The following is a 21578-nucleotide window of genomic DNA, read 5'->3' as shown; positions in this document are numbered from 1 at the left end:
GGCGCTGACTTTCACACCTGAAGGTAGGTAAACCGGCAGTAGCACGTGCCGGGTAGCGCGCGTGCGAGGGTCCCGCCCCTGCCTGCTGATTGGCCGTTTTGCCGAGGGCGTGGACCGAGCTGCAGGAAGAGGCCCTGTCTTAGGCTTGAAAAGCGCGCCATTATAACACGCACAAAGCGTGACCCAGTGACGGATGGGGAAGAGAGCTCTCATTGGATTAAGGACAGGGCGCTCACTGGAAGGCGCGTGCTGATTGGCCATAGATCCTGGAAGGGGATGTGGCTGAAAAAACCAAAATGGTGGCTGCTGAGTAAAGGCCCAAGGCAGGGACTAAATTAGAAAAGGAGGGCCGGAGGACATTGCAGCGCATCGGCGCCTCCCGCGACAGGACCTGCATGGACGTACCGCGGGAGGAACTGCTGGGTTGAGAACCCAGGACCCAACTGCAGAAGAGCAATAGTGCTAACCACTGGGCTGTGGGGTCAGGGTAGGACACAGAATGCTCGTGAAGGGGAGAACAGGGACGCACCTCAAAAGTGAGTCCCGAATCCTTCTTTGCCCTTGAGGATGAAGTCAGGAGCCCCTGGCTGGAGGAGGGTCACTGGGCTATGGAATCCTCCTTCCTTCACCGTCGTGGGTCTGGACGGTGCAGAAGACTGTCAACCCCTTACAAAAAGAGGGAAGACCACCGCTGGTGACCACCATCATCCTCCCAGCCCGCTCCAAGGAGAGGGGTGGAGAAAAGGCTAGCAGCGGCCACCGGGAAGCACCGTGAGGTGACGGGATTAGGCCCTGCCTACGGGCCCGAGACTGGGCAATGTGTTGGCGACACCACACTGCTCTCTCGGTCGCACAATTGTGGATGAGGATTACACCCAGTTACCCTGTAGGAGGAGAAACCTGGAAGAAAAAGGGAAAAGATTCATAAAAACACAACAGGTGACCAGAAAAGGGAAAGACGGACCTGGCAATAGATCCATGTCTGCCTCCTACTGAGCTAAACCTGAGGCGCTTGGTGCCGGGCGGTGGGGTGGACACTGCGGAGGAGCTAGTTTCCTTCTTTTTGCATAGTGGCAGCAGCATACCCCCACGGTCCTGTGTCCCCCAATGAAGCGATAGAGACAAGTTGCACCGAACTGTTTGGCCAAGTAATGGCGCCCCGAGCTCCTGTGCGGGGTGTGAACAGTTGTTTTATAAAGACAAACCTTCAATGTCAGAGCAGTTGCATTTGCGGATTGCATCTGTACCTTGTGCTGTGCAGTCGGCCGTTCACATAAAGCCGCGCTCAGTATTCGGTCAGGATGTGACATCAGTAGTTGTAGCCAAAACCAGGAGAGGTGATAATACAGAAGTGGTGACATGTCTCTATTAGACTTCTCCCGATTGTCCCGCTCCTGGTTTTGGCTACAAACACTGATGTAAAATACTGAGCGTGTGAACGAGGCCTTAGAGACGGGAGCAGGGGTTACCTTTTATTACTTGTACTAATCTGGTGCTTAAACCCAATACATGCGGAGATTCTGAATTTGCCACAAGTCATCAGTTCTGGCGTTTTTTTCTGCCAGTAAAATGTAAGAGATGACACATTGATCACGAGACCGGTGTCTATTGGTAAATTTGGCGCCTCTTCCAGCCACCGTGTGCCTGAAATTTACCATTTTGCGGCATCGATTATAGTGAATTTGACAGTCCACGCAGCTCTAAACTCCGGGGGACTAAAAAACCCAAAAGTCAAAACTTTTCTGCAACAGAGATGTGCAAGTTTGGCATTATTTCAGACCATTTTATGGCACCAACTGCTGAATCGCCCCCACGTCCTTTGTTCTGGCCGTTGGGCACAGACGGTATAGAGCCCACGGCCTCGTTACACCGGAGGAGTCACACAACCCGCGCTCGAGCCTCAGTATCTTTATTCACTTTTGCAGGGTCACCAGTGTAAATAACATCTGAGAGTAAAATCGCTGCACCCAGTCTTGTACCCGACGGCAGCTGTGCACCAAGAGACGACAAAATAAATACTCATGCAGCCGGTCTCTATGGAGTCTCTCCCGTCATGCTGGGATGCAGTGAACGCGACTCTCCTCGTGGCCCCGTACGCTCCACACTTGGAAAAGATTAAAATATTAAAACCAAAATAGTCACACGGAATAATGCAGGACATGATGGCAGCCTCATCCCGACAGTAACAGTCATCAATTCTCTAGGGTGGGGGGCACCATGTCTCCTCCATTATTAGTGTCTAATCCTGCCTACAACGCAGTCATCACATGCTATACAGAAGACCCTGCCGTCATAAAAGACCCCCATAGAGTGATCTCACACTAACACACAAGATAAAGCACACAGTCCGGGGCGTCCCTCGCCGGGGAGCAGCAGCTGATGGGCACAGGCGACAGCGGACACTGGACGTGGGTGAGAAATGCTCCGGTAGTGGACGTGGTGTTAGAAATACTGAAGCGGTCATTTTCTATAAAGGGGGACACAGATTACGCCCGTCCGGACCCCCCCCCATTTCCTGAGCCCTATAGATAAGTAATATAGGACAATGCTACAGCAGGATCCGACTTCATCTTCCTGATGATTTAATAGGAGCTGTACCGATCCTGCAGAAAGACAGGCAGCCGGGGGTTAATATGACACATAATGGAGGCGGCAGACAAATGCAGGGATTAGCAGAAGTGGCACCTGGAGAGAGTTCATCACGCCGTTGGCCAGGACCGCCATCTTGCCGGCAACAGACTTCACTCCTTGCTTGAAGTGGGTGATGTCTGCGGATGGGATGACATTACCGAGGGAAACGCCAGCTGGGGGTCACAATACATCCATGAATACCGGGGGTCACAATACATCCATGAATACCGGGGGTCGCAATACATTCACTAATACAGGGGGTCGCAATACATTCACTAATACAGGGGGTCGCAATACATTCACTAATAATGGGGGTCGCAATACATTCACTAATACTGGGGTCGCAATACATTCACTAATACAGGGGGTCGCAATACATTCACTAATAATGGGGGTCGCAATACATTCACTAATACTGGGGTCGCAATACATTCACTAATACAGGGGGTCGCAATACATTCACTAATACAGGGGGTCGCAATACATTCACTAATAATGGGGGTCGCAATACATTCACTAATACTGGGGTCGCAATACATTCACTAATACTGGGGGTCGCAATACATCCATGAATACCGGGGGTCGCAATACATCCATGAATACCGGGGGTCGCAATACATCCATGAATACCGGGGGTCGCAATACATCCATGAATACCGGGGGGGTCGCAATACATCCATGAATACCGGGGGTCGCAATACATCCATGAATACCGGGGGTCGCAATACATCCATGAATACCGGGGGTCGCAATACATCCATGAATACCGGGGGTCGCAATACATCCATGAATACCGGGGGGGTCGCAATACATCCATGAATACCGGGGGTCGCAATACATCCATGAATACCGGGGGTCGCAATACATCCATGAATACCGGGGGTCGCAATACATCCATGAATACCGGGGGTCGCAATACATCCATGAATACCGGGGGTCGCAATACATCCATGAATACCGGGGGTCACAATACATTCACGAATACCGGGGGTCACTATACGTTCACTAATACTGGGGGTCACAGTACAATCACGAATACTGGGGGTCACTATACGTTCACTAATACAGGGGGTCACAGTACAATCACGAATACTGGGGGTCACAATACATTCACTAATACAGGGGGTCGCAATACATTCACTAATACAGGGGGTCGCAATACATTCACTAATACTGGGGGTCGCAATACATCCATGAATACCGGGGGTCACAATACATTCACGAATACTGGGGTCGCAATACATTCACTAATACTGGGGGTCGCAATACATCCATGAATACCGGGGGTCGCAATACATCCATGAATACCGGGGGTCGCAATACATCCATGAATACCGGGGGGTCGCAATACATCCATGAATACCGGGGGTCGCAATACATCCATGAATACCGGGGGTCGCAATACATCCATGAATACCGGGGGTCACAATACATTCACGAATACCGGGGGTCACTATACGTTCACTAATACTGGGGGTCACAGTACAATCACGAATACTGGGGGTCACTATACGTTCACTAATACAGGGGGTCACAGTACAATCACGAATACTGGGGGTCACAATACATTCACTAATACAGGGGGTCGCAATACATTCACTAATACAGGGGGTCGCAATACATTCACTAATACAGGGGGTCGCAATACATTCACTAATACAGGGGGTCGCAATACATTCACTAATAATGGGGGTCGCAATACATTCACGAATACTGGGGTCGCAATACATTCACTAATACTGGGGGTCGCAATACATTCACTAATACAGGGGGTCGCAATACATTCACTAATACAGGGGGTCGCAATACATTCACTAATACAGGGGGTCGCAATACATTCACTAATAATGGGGGTCGCAATACATTCACGAATACTGGGGTCGCAATACATTCACTAATACTGGGGGTCGCAATACATCCATGAATACCGGGGGTCGCAATACATCCATGAATACCGGGGGTCGCAATACATCCATGAATACCGGGGGTCGCAATACATCCATGAATACCGGGGGGGTCGCAATACATCCATGAATACCGGGGGTCGCAATACATCCATGAATACCGGGGGTCGCAATACATCCATGAATACCGGGGGTCGCAATACATCCATGAATACCGGGGGTCGCAATACATCCATGAATACCGGGGGGGGTCGCAATACATCCATGAATACCGGGGGTCGCAATACATCCATGAATACCGGGGGTCGCAATACATCCATGAATACCGGGGGTCGCAATACATCCATGAATACCGGGGGTCGCAATACATCCATGAATACCGGGGGTCGCAATACATCCATGAATACCGGGGGTCGCAATACATTCACTAATAATGGGGGTCGCAATACATTCACGAATACTGGGGGTCGCAATACATTCACTAATACAGGGGGTCGCAATACATTCACTAATAATGGGGGTCGCAATACATTCACGAATACTGGGGGTCACTGTACGTTCACTAATACTGGGGGTCGCAGTACGTTCACTAATACTGGGGGTCGCAATACATTCACTAATAATGGGGGTCGCAATACATTCACGAATACTGGGGGTCGCAATACATTCAATAATACAGGGGGTCGCAATACATTCACTAATAATGGGGGTCGCAATACATTCACTAATAAGGGGGGTCGCAATACATTCACGAATACTGGGGGTCGCAATACATTCACGAATACTGGGGGTCGCAATACATTCACTAATAATGGGGGTCGCAATACATTCACGAATACTGGGGGTCGCAATACATTCACTAATACAGGGGGTCGCAATACATTCACTAATACTGGGGGTCGCAATACATTCACGAATACTGGGGGTCGCAATACATTCACGAATACTGGGGGTCGCAATACATTCAATAATACACGGGGTCGCAATACATTCACTAATAATGGGGGTCGCAATACATTCACGAATACTGGGGGTCGCAATACATTCACGAATACTGGGGGTCGCAATACATTCACTAATAATGGGGGTCGCAATACATTCACGAATACTGGGGGTCGCAATACATTCAATAATACAGGGGGTCGCAATACATTCACTAATAATGGGGGTCGCAATACATTCACGAATACTGGGGGTCACTGTACGTTCACTAATACTGGGGGTCGCAATAAGTTCATGGATACAGAATTGGATAAAAACTAGACATGAGCAAAAAAAAATTCCGATCACCGGGGTCCAGCAGCCTCCGCACCAGAAGCAGCAGCACCTCCTCTGATTAGCCGGCCATGCAGCGCCGTTACGTGACATGATGGTGCCTGCTAATCAGAAGAAGCGCCGGGACGCTGCAGGTAGTAGATTTGCCGTTATCCGATAATCCATGATTATTCAACTGTTATATAATTTAATGCAAGGAAAGAAGCGTCACCTCCTGGATTCATGGCGTCAGACTCTCCGAAGAGGTCGGCGGAGCTGATGGACGTACTGGAGGACAACTGCTGCAGGCGAGATCTGGCTTCATACTGCAAACAAAATGGGAACCATTATTAATTCTCCATCGTTCTGGACCCGGATCCATTCCTTGGTAACCGCAGCCGTCATTCCGGTGGAGCAGATGTGTCTGCACATTACACAGTCCATCATCTCTTTCAGCAGATATAGGGGGTCTCCGCATCTTCCCCCTCTATAAACACTTACAGTAGATGCCACAATCAGTAGCAATCGCGGTATCTGAGGCATTAACTCATTGCATAGGCTTATCAATTACGGATGCGCATCGGAGCTATACAGCCGGCACCCACCGTACACAGAGCAGGCTCCGCTCCTGATCAACCCATACACACCCACCCGACATGTCAAGGGTTAACAGAGATAGGAGCCATGTGCCAATGGGACCCCGGGATCTTCTAACCCAAAACAGTGTCTGACTGCCCCCAGCTCCAGAAGCTTTACACCAGCGTGATCCTCCATGTTGTGCAGCAGCAATGTCTAGAGAGGACGGCGAGCACCGTGCAGAGGTCCGGCCAGAAACAGCACATGAATCATCTTACAGGGGTCTCTACAACGTGAGCTCAACACATCCGCCTCTGCTTCATCAGACGGATTTTCTCACAAGGCCCTGCCCAATATCAGAATATAGCTCGGCCCTCGTCTCCCAGTGAGGATGCATGGCGTCCAGGGACACAGCGGCTCTACAGCGATGGTGGAAGTGACGGTCATAAATCTGTGCCGCCCTAATGACCGCTCCTGCCACAAAGGTTACAGAATACGACACAGCAGATGGTACATCGCTGCAGAGGGTACATCGCTGCAGAGCGATGCGGAGCAATGCAGAGCGCATCGGGACACCGGGCTGGTGATTTCCACACCAATGAATCAGTGTCCTGGAGGAAAACATAGTTTTGTGCAGAATATAAGACAGTAAGAAGAAAGCCATTAAGGGGAACACTAACCTCTCTACTGGAAAAACGATAGATGAAGAAAGAATGGAGGTGGATGATGAGAGACTGCAATTCACCCCATATTACTGACCCCGCAGCACTGTGCAGATGGCGGCACATCCGTCCTCCTCCATACTCCACATACATGGCCCGGGGGCAGTCGAGGAGGAATCCCACCAAACTCAGGCAGAGCATACAATGGGGGGTCAGAGCTGAGTGGGAACCTGTCAGGCCCCGTATGTACCCGAACCGTCACCAGTCGGCTACACCGCGCCATTCCTGCATCTTCATAAAGTCTCTCACTTCTTCGCTAAACATCTTTCAATTTGCATCTAATCACAAGCTAATAGGTCGGACTAGTCCGGGCAGCGGCAGGTCAGATACTCATCCGCTCACCGCAACTAACATCATTCCCACTGGTCATGTGAAGGACTTTATTAAAAATGTAGGAATGGGGCGATGTCACCCGACATGGGGGGCTACACACGGCATGTTTAACATAAGCACTCAGGCGACATCTGAACAGAATCCCGCATTGTACAATTTCGCGGTGGCCTACTGCGCTCCGCAGCACAGGTCTGAACAGGTAAAGGGCTGTCTGGTGAAAACCTATCATCCATCTAAAGGAAAGGTGATAACATAGATTAGTGGGGTCCGACCACTGGAACCTGCACCGATCGGCAGAACGAGGCAATCCTACCCCATTAGAATGGAGCAGTGATGCAGACCCCTGACAGCCGCTTCAGTTGATCGGGGATTAACGTGCCCCTTTTCCTGACCGGTGCAGGTCAAACTATTTGCACCAGATAACCCATTTAAATAAACAGCATACCCTCCATCCAGAAAAGCAAAAATAACATATCCCTGGCCTCTGGCTGGTGAACTGGGACCTACAGATTAGTGCTGGGGCTGTTTCTGGTGTTTGCATTTGGCCAAGTGGTAAAGGTATAGTAAAAAGCCCCGAACTAGAAGACGCGCCGGCACAATTCACACTTGGGAGTCGGAGACCGTACCTCAGCATCCTGCTCTCTCCCGAAGAACATGTCTGACGAGATCGCTTTTGCGCTGGCAAATTTTGTGCGAGCTTCGTTGGACTCCGGAGCTGCGGCGCTCTCTAGCTTTCTCCTATTTGCAGGTCTGCGATAGAAAGATGATGGCATAAGTAAAGGCAGTGTTCCTCCATTACCCCAACTACTAATGCTGTGAAGATCTTCTTGCGTTTTAACATTTGTGCTTTTCCTCCTTGCATTATATTCACCGACCGATGAACTTTACACAGGAAATACTGAGACATGAAAAGGTTCAATCTATAGGGAGGGCATGAAGACTGAGCCTTATGCTTCACGGACCCCCAATACGGCGTTACCCGCCATAAATCAGTTTTCCCACAACAGGCGTCTCCATTATTTCATAGGTGGCAATTAGTGATGAGCGAGCGTGCTCGGGTGCTGACAGAGTATTTTCGGCTGTCCGACAGTTCCACCACATGCAGGGATAGCCTAGCAACCGCGAGACATGCAGCAGCGGGGACTCAATTATAGTATTCAAGCACGCCGTAAATACTCTGTTAGAACCCGAGCCTGATAACACCTTATCCGAGCCTGCTCGCTCATCACTAGTGGTTATCTCTGCTAGAAACATAGTTGAGTGATCACCTAACAGTGCGGGGAGCGCGTTGTCTGTACCATACAAAAATCCCCTTTAAAGCCATAAAGAGTTTTGTATAACGGATGTGGCGCTGTCTGTACGGAGCTGAGCAGCCGGCAGTGGCCGCATACTCACCGGTCTCGTGCGGGCTGAATGCTGGAGATGGTCACCTCCCGCTCGTCCTCGGCCTTCTCTGCGGATCCCCACGTTGAGATCTCGTTTTCCCACCGTGGACTAAATCCTTCCCCCAGTGAGAATGGGTTATCTTTATATCTAAAGAGCGAGAAGAACATTTCATCCCTGAGGTAGGATTACGTGGAGTATCTTCTAGTTTTACATCTTGGATCTTCAGCTACAACTAAGCGACACCATCATAAACCACAGGACACAAAATGAAACGTACTTCGGAGGTCCAGAGGTGAAGCTGGCGTCCTCCATGAGGTCAAGATGAGATCGGGACGACTTGGTCACAACAGGCGTCTCTTGCTCAATCACATGCATCTCCGACAGAACTGAGTGCGAGACGGAGCTAGACAAAAGAGAAGCGTAAAAAGGAAAGTTAGACGTGGGAACCCTGCCGCAAAATGCCACCAAGTCTAGCTGCACAGCCCAGGTACGGGCCAAGACATCAGAGCCATGTGCGGGCATCAGGGCCACGTGCGGGCCCAGAGATCAGAGCTGGCTGCGGATCTCCTGTTATATGGTGGCAGTCCGTGAAGGACAGGAGACCTGGTGATCCCAGCACAGGCCGTAAACATCACAGACATGTGAACGGGGCATAATACAATCAAAGATGGAACATAATCTTCCTCTGTTATTCCTCCAGGAAAATTTCCAATATCAGACTTTTGGGCACAGAAGGGAACAGTATTGTCCAACTGTCAATTTATGCAGTTGCAGGAAGAACAACAGAGGAATGGCACCAAGGAATAATGGGTTCAAGAAAAGAGGTTTCCAAATAATGTTATACTAAAGCAGAAGTGTGGGAGGGACGAGCGCTCCTCTACTCAGTGACATACAGCTGGCAGCCCCAATAATGCAGCGCTCGGTATAACACTGGAGGGCAGCCACGTACCTGCGGGAAGCCAGGCCCATCCCCAGGCGCTCAGCCTGTTCTCTCTTCTTTCCCTCCAAGTTCTGCAGCTTCTTCTCCTCCTTCTTGAGATCTATCTGAAGCTCTTGGTAAGCCAGCCTCATGGAGGAGACCCTGGACATAGAGCCATGGTGAGGGTACACCCTGTATATACAGACTGATGGCAGCACACACACGGATACTCACAGTGACTCCTCCGATTCCTTCTGGAGCTCTGCGGCCTGCTGCTCCCTCAGCTTCTCGGCCACCTGCGCCGCCTTCTCAATCTCACTGAAGCTTTGGCTGCTCACTTTCTGGGCCCCGAGCCCCTTCTTCGCCCCTAACTGTAAGGGAGAGCGGTATAAGGACCATTCATCCAGGCTACAGACTCTCACCCCTTATCTTATAGGACTTACCCCTTTCTTGGCGGCTGCAGGTTTCTTCTTCCCGATGAGAGAAGGTTTCACCTCTACAAGAAAGCAGCAAAGATGGTAAAAATGGTGGCAATGTACATCGGCTCCACGTTAGTAATCCTGTGGCAGAGCGCGGTAGTGAACCCCATGCCAAACACTGGGTATGGTTAGTACGGCAGGACCCAGATGATGAACGTCCACGTGTGTGGGTCATCAATGGGCGATTCCGGTGTCTCCACATCTGGCTAGAAATCCAAATCAAGCAAAAAACCGGCAAAGTCACCGAGTAAAGCCAGAGGGAAAGAGCCGGTGTGCACTGCACAGACATGCCAAGCACACAGCAGCCATGGTCACCTGTGCTGGGGGAAGGCTCCTGAACACAGAGGCACATGGCCTGGTCTGGGGAAGGAAGGGACGACAATTCAGTGGAGGAGGAGCGCCTGCTGGAGAAAGAAGGAGCCGCCATCTTGACTCCACAGGTATCACCCCACACAGTAAGAGCTGACGGGCAATGCCTGCGTCACCTACCTATCGTAGTTTTGGGCGACGTGCTCAGGTTATCAACACTGGGCCCTGACTCCGCACCTGCTGGAAGAAACTGATGAGAGGCGGCGAAGACAAAGAAAGACCTGACATCACAAGTGACAGCAGGAGGAAAAGCTCACATGGGGCACCGGCTCCGGAGGGGACACCGGCTGGCGGTCTGGCTGCTGGCTGGATGGTCTCTGGCGATTGCTCTAGGACTGGTGTCGCTTCCCAGGAGCTGGAAGACTGAAATATAAACAGGAATCGGTCAGATATAAAACCCCCACGATGTGGATTAATGGATCACGTCCCCATGAGAACCAGTGCGGTCCGTATAGGCCGTCCACCTCCATTATACACTGCCAATACCCAGCGACTGAGAGCAGGGCGTACCTGGGCTAGCTCAGCAAAGAAGTCCGACTCCTTCCTCTCTGGAGAGTTTGCAAGAGAAAAATTCATCCCATCCACCCAAAGCTGAAAAAAGAACAAAAACGTAAAATCCTCAGATGCAGATAACACGATCCAGCGCCCAAACGTAACAATGGACCTCGTGTAATAAAGCGTCAGAAATATACCAAGACTTTATGGGTGTAAGAAATGGATATTATGGACATTAAAGGGGCTGTCTGGGAAAAAAGAAGCGTTCTCTGGGGGAGCGGAGCAGCAAGACGTAAATTAACTGATACTCGCCCACTGTTACCCACAGTGCGCTCCATGGTCTGCGTCCGCACAGGAGGCGGAGAAGTCATTGCTCCACCATTTATAAGACCATTCGCCCACGAGACATTGAATAGCACATTATCAGACATGCTGCTGAAATCACCTGACTGCTGCAGCCAATCACAGGATGCAGTTGTTTTTTTGACACTTCTGAAGGGCGCCTGTTAAATCCCGCTGTCAGAAATTGAGCGCGGGATTTAACTGGTTAACAGCCGAGGGTGGAGTTCTGATCCACCTGCGGCTGTTAAAGGCACACAATGACTGATTAAATCAGCGGCTGGGGAAAGATGCGGGCTCAGCGTCGGAGCCCGCATCAAAGTCAGGGACATGACATATGATGGAAATAAGCATCATATGTCGTGAAGGGGTTAACCACTTCAGACTTCGAAAGCTGTGAAGCGGCTAAAAGAAGTGTCTGATCCATTCTGAAGATGGCGCCAATCGACGCCTTATAAACGAGGAAAAAAAATAAAAAAGGAGGTTTTCAGAACAAAACCGATCCATAGAGGTGAATTTCAATATGTGACCACTATGGAGGCACCGTGCAGAGAAGAGTGGGGGTGGGGACCACGCAGAAGACGCACTGCAATAACCAGACAATCTAGAGTATTTCAGCAGAGCGCCCCCTTCAGGACACTCACATCGGTGCCATGCTTAGACATGGCGGAGCTGGCCAGTTGCCTGATCTTCTCCCGGTACATCTGAGCACTGCGGCTGTTGTACTTGGCGTTGGTGTCGTTGGTGGTGCAGCCGTGTTGGTGGAAGAAGGCGTTCTGCAAAAAACAAAAGGAGAATGTGTAATGTTCCTCAGACAAGAACCGGGCTGCCCCCCAGATACTCACAGCACTGGCATTGCCCCCGACTTGCATACACCGCAGCTGAAACCAGCTCCAGTTGGAATCCAGTTCTGTGGACCTGACAATGAGATAAGCCGCTATATGTTAATGATCGGCGCCTCGGCTGAGACACGGACCTATCATAGAAGCACAACCCCTATCTCCTGTGTCCGTCGGGGCATGCTAGGAGTTGTAGTTTTGCAGCAGCTGGAGAGGCACAGGTGGGAGACCTCTGCTGCATCTGGTTTAGTGTTAATTCCTTGTATAGGGCCCAGGTCCGTGGTGACGGTATTGGAGGGTCCATACTGCGGACCTTCATCTTTACATGCACGACCTGTACATGGCGCACTGTATGGACCGGTGTGTGCAGGAAAACGTGCACTATGCAACCAGCACCAGCCACAAAACAGGGACGACCCTGTACCCGAGCTAGCCTGCAGACTCCACGATTAGCAGTGGGTGGTTAGAAAACCCCTAAAACAATACAAGACCCCTAGGCAGCACAATGGACTCACCTGATGAAGCTGAGGTGGACGCCCAGAGACCGGTGTATGCCGGAGCAATCGATGCATAGGAACACGCCATAGGGAATACTGGCCCAGCTGGGATTCTTGGCTCCACAGTCAAAGCAGGACTGGAAGAAAGGCAGAGAAAGGGTTAATGAGAGCAGCAGCCTCAACTGCACTAATACAACCTGAGCAAAGGGTCACGGAAAAGCAAAGCTGCGGCTTGTACTGGTCATTGGGTATTACATCTACGCCTGGTACCAGAGGAAGTAATGGCACCTCCGACTCTGCACACAGGGACCAGCAGAGGGCGACGCTCCACATCCAGGGTCACGGCTGACCACCTGCATCCAAACTATGAAACACGAGCCTCAGCCCCAGGAGGCAATGAGTAATGGCTGTAACTACATGGGAATATGTATAGAAGAAATAGGAGACAAAAGAGTGCAAATAGGGTCTTATCCTCAGGACTGCTCTTAAAGAATTAGAAGAGAACTGCTCACCTGATGGTGCAAAGTAAAGGCGTGTAATTTGTCAGCTGCTGCAGATCCACAGGTCGGCGCTGCGACCTCTTAGAGACGTTATAATAGATGAATGTGGTTATAATCTGCGCTGCTGTAACAAATAATGAATCCAGATATAGTTGTAAGGTGTTCGGGTGGTTTATTCAACGCGTTTCGAAGCTCATGGCTTCTTCTTCAGGAAGTTTCCACACAAAGATATGGCACATCGTACTGTTGCCTCACTTATATACATACAAAATTCAAAAAACGGCGCCAAACAATCTTCTGACATGTGACAGACAATGTCAAAGTTCAAAAAAGCCATATTACATTAGAATAAGCTATTTTTAACATGTTTGTAAATCGTTGGTATCATGATTACAATTGATGAACAATTTAATACAATTTCAATCATTTTTCAGAGTCCAGGACGGAAGAAAAAATAAAAAAGAAAATGTGTGCGAAATGACGGGACAAGAACTTGCTTGGGGGTATAAACAATCCCCATTCTGCTCCCTCCACTATACATCTCGCCGCGAGAGAAGTAGTTCCTGATGAATGGAATAGACCAACACCCTTCTATATAAAATTCATGTATGTTTACAATTTATTTATTAAATAATGTTTTTTTAAAAATGTAAATTTTAATAAAATTAATAAAATATAACAATAAAATTCTCCTTTTGGGATTATTTTTTCTTTAATGGATTTTTCTAATAAAGTACTAGTTTTGATGATTGTGGTGAGATTTTTAAAAACAATGATAAAATGATCATTATATCCTCACTTGGAACGAATCATGGAGAATTCCTTCTGTCATTTTCTTGGGCCGAATTTATAAATGAAGTACCCGTGAACGATCAAGAGAAAGACTACGAAGCTACAAAAAAAATGCTATCAACCTGTATACTCGCTATTTCATTGCCATCCTGCTTTTCGTCTAATTCATCCTGTTTTAGTGATTTATTCGGAGTTCAGAGAGATTAGTGTGCCAGTAAATCATTAAGCCGCTAATACCCCCGACAAACAGCCCATGCAAGGTATTCATCTGGTCATGAGCAAAAAAAGAAAAAATCATGTCTGTTTGTGAAAAGTTACGTGGGCTCTATCTGATCGTGCAGTGGAGCCGAACCTAACTAAAGGGAAAAGGAGTGAAAGAACTTAAGAAGAAGCGCACAGAAAGGTTTGTTCCTGAGATCGCTCCATCAATTATTCCATAGGTGATCATGAATATAATATATAAACTGTTTCATGTCCCTTAATACAATGTGACTATTTAACAGTGATACATTTACAGTTATTGAAATACAGACCAAAGTACGTATCGTATTACTAGAACTTTTATGTTTTGGTCTACTTAATTGTTCTAATACTATGTGCCTATGGTGTCACAGTTACTATGAATTTAAACATTAGTGTTATAGTTTTTATTAATCTTGAACCTAAAGTGCATTGTGCTAGAGTTTCCATGAGTGCAAACCATTCATTGATTAATTTGTCCCTCAGATATATAGATGTGCAATTAATTGTCACCTTTTAGATTAATGGGTACCTTGCATGGGCTGTTTGTCGGGTGTATTAGCGGCTTAATGATTTACTGGCACACTAATCTCTCTGAACTCAGAATAAATCACTAAAACAGGATGAATTAGACGAAAAGCAGGATGGCAATGAAATAGCGAGTATACAGGTTGATAGCATTTTTTTTGTAGCTTCGTAGTCTTTCTCTTGATCGTTCACGGGTACTTCATTTATAAATTCGGCCCAAGAAAATGACAGAAGGAATTCTCCATGATTCGTTCCAAGTGAGGATATAATGATCATTTTATCATTGTTTTTAAAAATCTCACCACAATCATCAAAACTAGTACTTTATTAGAAAAATCCATTAAAGAAAAAATAATCCCAAAAGGAGAATTTTATTGTTATATTTTATTAATTTTATTAAAATTTACATTTTTAAAAAAACATTATTTAATAAATAAATTGTAAACATACATGAATTTTATATAGAAGGGTGTTGGTCTATTTCATTCATCAGGAACTACTTCTCTCGTGGCGAGATGTATAGTGGAGGGAGCAGAATGGGGATTGTTTATACCCCCAAGCAAGTTCTTGTCCCGTCATTTCGCACACATTTTCTTTTTTATTTTTTCTTCCGTCCTGGACTCTGAAAAATGATTGAAATTGTATTAAATTGTTCATCAATTGTAATCATGATACCAACGATTTACAAACATGTTAAAAATAGCTTATTCTAATGTAAAATGGCTTTTTTGAACTTTGACATTGTCTGTCACATGTCAGAAGATTGTTTGGCGCCGTTTTTTGAATTTTGTATGTATATAAGCGAGGCAACAGTACGATGTGCCATATCTTTGTGTGGAAACTTCCTGAAGAAGAAGCCATGAGCTTCGAAACGCGTTGAATAAACCACCCGAACACCTTACAACTATATCTGGATTCATTATTTGTTACAGCAGCGCAGATTATAACCACATTCATCTATTATAACGTACATGGGAATATGGGAACACAGAGGACTGCAGCATGGTTATAGAAGGCGTCCTCCACCTCCTCCGCTCCTTGTCCAGGTCCCCGGCAGTCCCTGAGCCCACTCCTCTGGCCGAATGGGGATAGCGCCTGTACATCCTGTATTCAATGCTGCGTTCATATGTTCATCCCGGCTGCAAGAGGAAGTGCGGGGGCCAGTGAGGGACCCCAGAAAAAGAGTGAAGGGGGGCGGCCGGTGAGGGACCCCAGAACAAGAGTGAAGGGGGGCGGCCGGTGAGGGACCTCAGAACAAGAGTGAAGGGGGGCGGCCGGTGAGGGACCTCAGAACAAGAGTGAAGGGGGGCGGCCGGTGAGGGACCCCAGAACAAGAGTGAAGGGGGCGGCAGGTGAGGGACCCCAGAACAAGAGTGAAGGGGGCGGCAGGTGAGGGACCCCAGAACAAGAGTGAAGGGGGCGGCTGGTGAGGGACCCCAGAACAAGAGTGAAGGGGGCGGCTGGTGAGGGACCCCAGAACAAGAGTGAAGGGGGCGGCTGGTGAAGGACCCCAGAACAAGAGTGAAGGGGGCGGCTGGTGAGGGACCCCAGAACAAGAGTGAAGGGGGCAGCTGGTGAGGGACCCCAGAACAAGAGTGAAGGGGGCGGCTGGTGAGGGACCCCAGAACAAGAGTGAAGGGGGCGGCTGGTGAGGGACCCCAGAACAAGAGTGAAGGGGGTGGCTGGTGAGGGACCCCAGAACAAGCGTGAAGGGGCAGATCGGGGTGCACGAGTCATTTCATTTTTTTAGACCCTGCAGCACAGCTGTTTTTACTTTTTAGCGAGGTGGAGAACTCCTTTATGTACATAATGAAAGGATCAGGTTGTTTGTGTTTCCAATTATTTGCGAGATCTGTTTGTTGTCAGTCAGTGGAAAATTCACATCCAGAGAGGCCTAGAGGACGAGCCCGGCCCCTCTGTCACCTGCCCGGCCCCTCTGTCACCCACTCGCCATTGTCACTAATGGATATGAGAACTAGATGAACATCCAGCCCGACAGAGGAGAACTCCAAGTTTCAGTGTCATTATCATATAGCCCAAGAATCGGTGTGTAATTATTCTGTTCTGTAATTGTCAGCATCATTTCTCCCTATTCAAAGTGTTAGTGTCATTATGCTGTAACCCAAGTGTCAGTGTCATTACTGTGTACCCAAAGTGCTAGTGTCATTATGTCCTGTTTGGAGGAGGGAAAATGAAGCATACACTGAAAGGAACACCCTGCCTACAGTGAAGCATGGCGGGGGGGGGGCTTGGGGGATGTCTACAGTGATGTATAGTGTGAGCTTATTGATTCCTACAGTGATGCATGATGGTGGCTTGGTGATGCTTATAGTGTAGCACAGTGGCTGCTGCCAGCTAGTACAGTGGCTCAGTGGTTAGCATTGGAGTGATTGGTTCAACTCTGACAAACAATGAGATTCCGCCTCTCAGGTACACTTCAGAAATTAAAATCAATTAACTGATTTGATGCCGTGGGCATGTAGCTAACCCTTTCATGATCTTGCCATTGCTGCTGGTAGTCATATTGATAACTTACCTATAAATAATCTCCTGGGCAGCATGGTGGCTCAGTGGTTAGTAATGTTGTTGAAGTCATGGGTTCAACTCGGACAGAGCATGCTGAGAATCCACCTCTCAGGCACACTTTAAAAATTGAAGTGAGTGGCTGCAATGGGAACTTGTTTCTCTTTTCACAGCCTTCCCATAGGTGATGGAGTCATTTTCATGACTTAGCGAGTAAACAGCTCCTGGACAGCACGGTGGCTGGGTGGTTATGTTGGCAGTGGATTAATCTGTGTACAGTCGAGCTGTTCAACAGGGAAGGTAGATTTATTCATGAACAAAGAACGCAGCTTACAACTGGTATTTCTTACAGCTCGGGATCTTAGCATCTCGTCTGCCGGCTTGTAAAGTGAAAGCAGAATGTGCTCCAGCTACACACAGTGTGAACAGTGAGCGAGAGCGTCCTGTAATATTGACAATATAACAGTATTGTTGGAGACAGAGACTCGTGCACCAATAAACAGTAGGAGATAGTAGCTGGAATATATGCAATAATAACATTATGCCCACAGGTCGGCATTGTAGGTTTCCATCGCTCGGGTTATTGGTTTCCCAGACTCTGCTCGTGTTCTATCCAGTGTCTGCAGCTTTCTGTCCAGAACGAGCCCCGGTCACCAGATCAGCGCTCGTTAAAGGTCCTTGTACCCGACTGATGATCAATTGTTAGAGGTCGGCCCCTCACCAGCCCGATGATCCCAGAGCTGCCATGCAGGGCCGGCGTTAGGGGCAGGCAGACTAGGCAGCTGCCTGGGGCCCCCGCTGCCCTAGGGGCCCCCAGCCAGGGGCGGACATACTGTTGATGGCACTGCTCCAGGGCCCAGAGGTGGAGGGGGGCCCCTGCAGGCAGGCCCGGTATCATGCAGGGTCGGGCCCCTCTCACTCCCTCCTGTAATCATGGAACACCGAGTGCCGGGGAGAGAGCGGGGCGCGAAGTGCAGGAGATCAAAAAGGGGGCGTGTCATGCAGGGAGAGACGCTGGCCAATGAACGCTTTCCTTACCTCACAGTGACCAGACTGAGGAGAGCGCTCACTGGCTGCCGTCTGTCCCCCTGCATGGAGCGTCCCAATGGTGAGTGCTCACCTACAGTCAGGGGCCCCGGGGCACAGCAAATAGGGACAGCAGTGGAGGAAGAGCAGGACTTACAGGGGGTCTTCTGCTCCCTCCACTATTCTGTTCAGAGCAGGCTGCAGCGTCTCCTCACAGAGCAGAGATGGGGGAGGAGGCTCACTGCAGGGGACAGCACCAGGGGGCTGATATCAGTGCTGTCTGCTCTGTGCCCCATCCCCCACAGTGGGGTCTGCAGCCTTCTCCAGCTGAACTGACCTGCAGGGCTCATCTGATCACCTATACAAGATTAGTATGTATGTATGTATATGCTTGTATATGTATGTGTGCATCTGTGTGTATCTATGTGTATGTTTCTATCCGTGTGTGTGTATCTGTGTATGTACAGTATATGTGTGTATGTATGGTATAGTTGTATGGCTGTGTGTGTATGCATGTACAGTATGTGTGTATCTGTGTATGTGCAATAAATTTGTATGGATATATTGTATATATGTATGTTTATGTGTATGTACATACAGTATATGTGTATGTATATGTGTGTACGGTATGTGTATATACTGTATGTGTGTATGTACGGTACGTGTATGTATGCATGTACGGTATATGTATGCATGTACGGTATATGTATGTATGTACGGTATGTGTATTTGGGTGTGTGTATTTTATATGTATGTACAGTATGTGTGTACTATATGTATATAACTGTATCTGTGTATGTACGGTATATGTGTGTGTATCTGTGTGTATGTTCGGTATATGTGTGTACGGCATTTGTGTGAGTGTACGGTATGTGTATGTATGATGGTATATGTATGTGTATCTGTGTATGTATGGTCTATGTATGTACGGTATGTGTATACTATATGTATATAACTGTATGTGTGTATGTACAGTATGTGTATGTGTATCTGTATGTATGTACGGTATGTATCTGTGTGTATGTATGTACAGTATATGCCGGAACAAAAATCATTGTTCTCATCAGCACATCGCCCAGTTAAAACTGCAGATATGCTGCTAAGATGATACTGTATGGGGACAGATTGATTTACTAGTGATCATTCTGTCCTCACCATTATTCCTCAGCCAGTGTAAAGAGGCTGGGAAACAAGTGGCGAATGACTTCAATATTGTTAATCACACTCGTTTAGTGGCCTGAAATCAGCGCATGTAGCTACAACCAAAATGTTTCTGTTTGATGGTGCATTTGGGGCCCCATTTTAAACTTTTGCCTAGGGCCCCACTTTGCCTAAAACCGGCCCTGCCGCCATGATAATCCTCTGATCGCCACCATCAGCCGATCCCCGACTGCGGCGGCCTCTATGGGGGAGGTGCGGTATTACATGGCAGCCCACCGCCCCTTTAAATATGTAATTTGCCCATATCTGGTCCTGGGAAGCTGAGTGGCCGCTGGCTGATAACTGCGAGCAATAGCGTGTCACCTGGGATCAGTAAGACCATCATTGGCCTCTTCTCGATCTCCAGAGGGACTGCTGGGACTTGTAGTCCACCACAGAAACCACACAGAGCTCCACCTGCCGGATCACAGCGGCAGGCCTAGTCCGCCAGTATCCCCGCTCCGCCCCCGGCCTCACCTTATTCGTAGGCGCCGCCCGCAGTCGCTTGAACACGGCTTGGATCTCCGCTTTACTCGGCTCAGCTGTCGCCATGTTTTCTCACTCCCATCAACCACTGCGGTGGTGCCGCAACTCCACCAATCACCAAGCAGAACGTAAAAACCACTCACAGAGTAGGACACAAGCGGCCGGAAGCTGGCCAATCACAGAGTAGAACACATTGACGGGTGGTGCTACTAATACTAACCAATCAGAAGCAGGGTACGTTTATGTGACGTCATGCAAGCGCCATCTTGGTACACCTGAGTCTAGAAGCGATGAAAAACGACTCTCAATCCAGAAAAGCAAATTAAAAGCAAAACATTGTGACGTCATTAAAATAGAAGTAATGGGCATGGAAAATACTGACACGTTCTGAGTCTGGCTGAAGCTGACAGTGGACACCTCATTGGTGCAACCTCTGCAGCCGCACAGGGGCCCAGAATGTAAGGGGCCACATCCAGCTCCAAAGCAGGTGGAATTGTGCAGTATGAGAAGCTATTTCCTGCAATGGGCTCCTCTTCAGTCTGTGGACACCAGTGGTCTAAGATCCAGCCAGATGTGAAACAGGCCCAGATGTTCGATGTCCTCACTACTATTTTCATGATGTGACAGAATTTTTTTTATTCTAATTTGCTTTTCTGGATTAAAAAGAAAAATCACTTCTACGATAAGGTGTACCAATATGGTGCTTGCATGTTTGGGATTGGTTAATCTTGCACAAAGCCAATGCAAATATATATATATATATATATATATATATATATATATATACACACACACACACACACACACACTCACACTCACACTCACACTCACACTCACACTGTGTGAGCCGTGACTGCAGTCTTCCATTCCTTATCATGAAGGCTGGATGAAGGTGTAAAAAGATGGCGGATTGAGAGGGAGCGCTGTAAATGAGGAACTTTATGGACTGATGATAGATATAAATTCAAAAGAAAGTCATAAATACTTAGAAAACTGGTGTAATAAGAAACGTGTCATTTACACATATGACCACCAGATGGCACATTAATGTCTCCTCACTGTTGCTCTGCTGTAGTGGAGCCGAGTCTGTATCTGGCGCAGCGGATGGAGTCACGCAGTCATTGGCGGCTTTTACATTGTGGTCAGATTTCCACAGAGTAACGTCAGCTGTAGACTAGACAGATTATACCAAGTCCAAGCAGCAACGCCGACGTCACGACGAGACATTTTCACATAAAACAATTATTTCTAGCAGCTCGTTAATATCACGATATAAGTGTTAGGGTATGGCTCCACGGTCCGGAGGGGCGGCGGTATCGCCACAGCGGCAAAGCCGCTCGGCGCTAAGCCCCGCCCCCTTTCTGGGACGCGATGGTGCCGGATGTGTACAGTACACATCCGGGATCATCGCACCCCTCGCCATAGGGCCCTGTGATATGCCTTGCGGGGACGCTGCGTCCCCGCAAGGTGTACGGACATGCTGCGATCTGAAAAGACGCGCAGCATGTCCGGAGTCGCAGGGCCGCCGCGTGCGGGTTTC

General features: G+C 48.5%; 1 protein-coding gene across 8 annotated transcripts; it reads right to left on the bottom strand.

The window, feature by feature from the left end:
- Window positions 1-1893: 1893 nt before the first annotated feature.
- Window positions 1894-20185, bottom strand: ARFGAP2 (ARF GTPase activating protein 2). 8 transcript variants are annotated; one of them, XM_077286824.1, is made up of 17 exons: window positions 20030-20185; window positions 12762-12880; window positions 12253-12325; window positions 12052-12183; window positions 11084-11164; window positions 10831-10936; window positions 10694-10753; window positions 10520-10564; window positions 10169-10221; window positions 9960-10096; window positions 9756-9887; window positions 9084-9209; window positions 8816-8953; window positions 8047-8170; window positions 6022-6115; window positions 2686-2804; window positions 1894-2603 (listed from the first exon to the last, which is right to left on the bottom strand). In XM_077286824.1, the coding sequence occupies exons 1-17, from the start codon at window positions 20102-20104 to the stop codon at window positions 2583-2585; spliced, it is 1635 nt and encodes a 544-aa protein (XP_077142939.1). In that variant the 5' UTR covers window positions 20105-20185; the 3' UTR covers window positions 1894-2582. The 8 variants fall into 8 exon arrangements, 7 of the variants coding, with proteins under 7 accessions (XP_077142939.1, XP_077142941.1, XP_077142940.1 ...); XM_077286826.1 differs by having other exon boundaries at window positions 2686-2768; XM_077286825.1 differs by having other exon boundaries at window positions 10694-10750.
- Between the last annotated feature and the right edge of the window lie 1393 nt (window positions 20186-21578).

This window comes from Ranitomeya variabilis, chromosome 2 (assembly GCF_051348905.1).
Source record: "Ranitomeya variabilis isolate aRanVar5 chromosome 2, aRanVar5.hap1, whole genome shotgun sequence".
Classification (NCBI taxonomy): domain Eukaryota; kingdom Metazoa; phylum Chordata; class Amphibia; order Anura; family Dendrobatidae; genus Ranitomeya; species Ranitomeya variabilis.
Note: the sequence above shows the minus strand (reverse complement) of the source record. Positions and strands in the feature narration are given on the sequence as shown.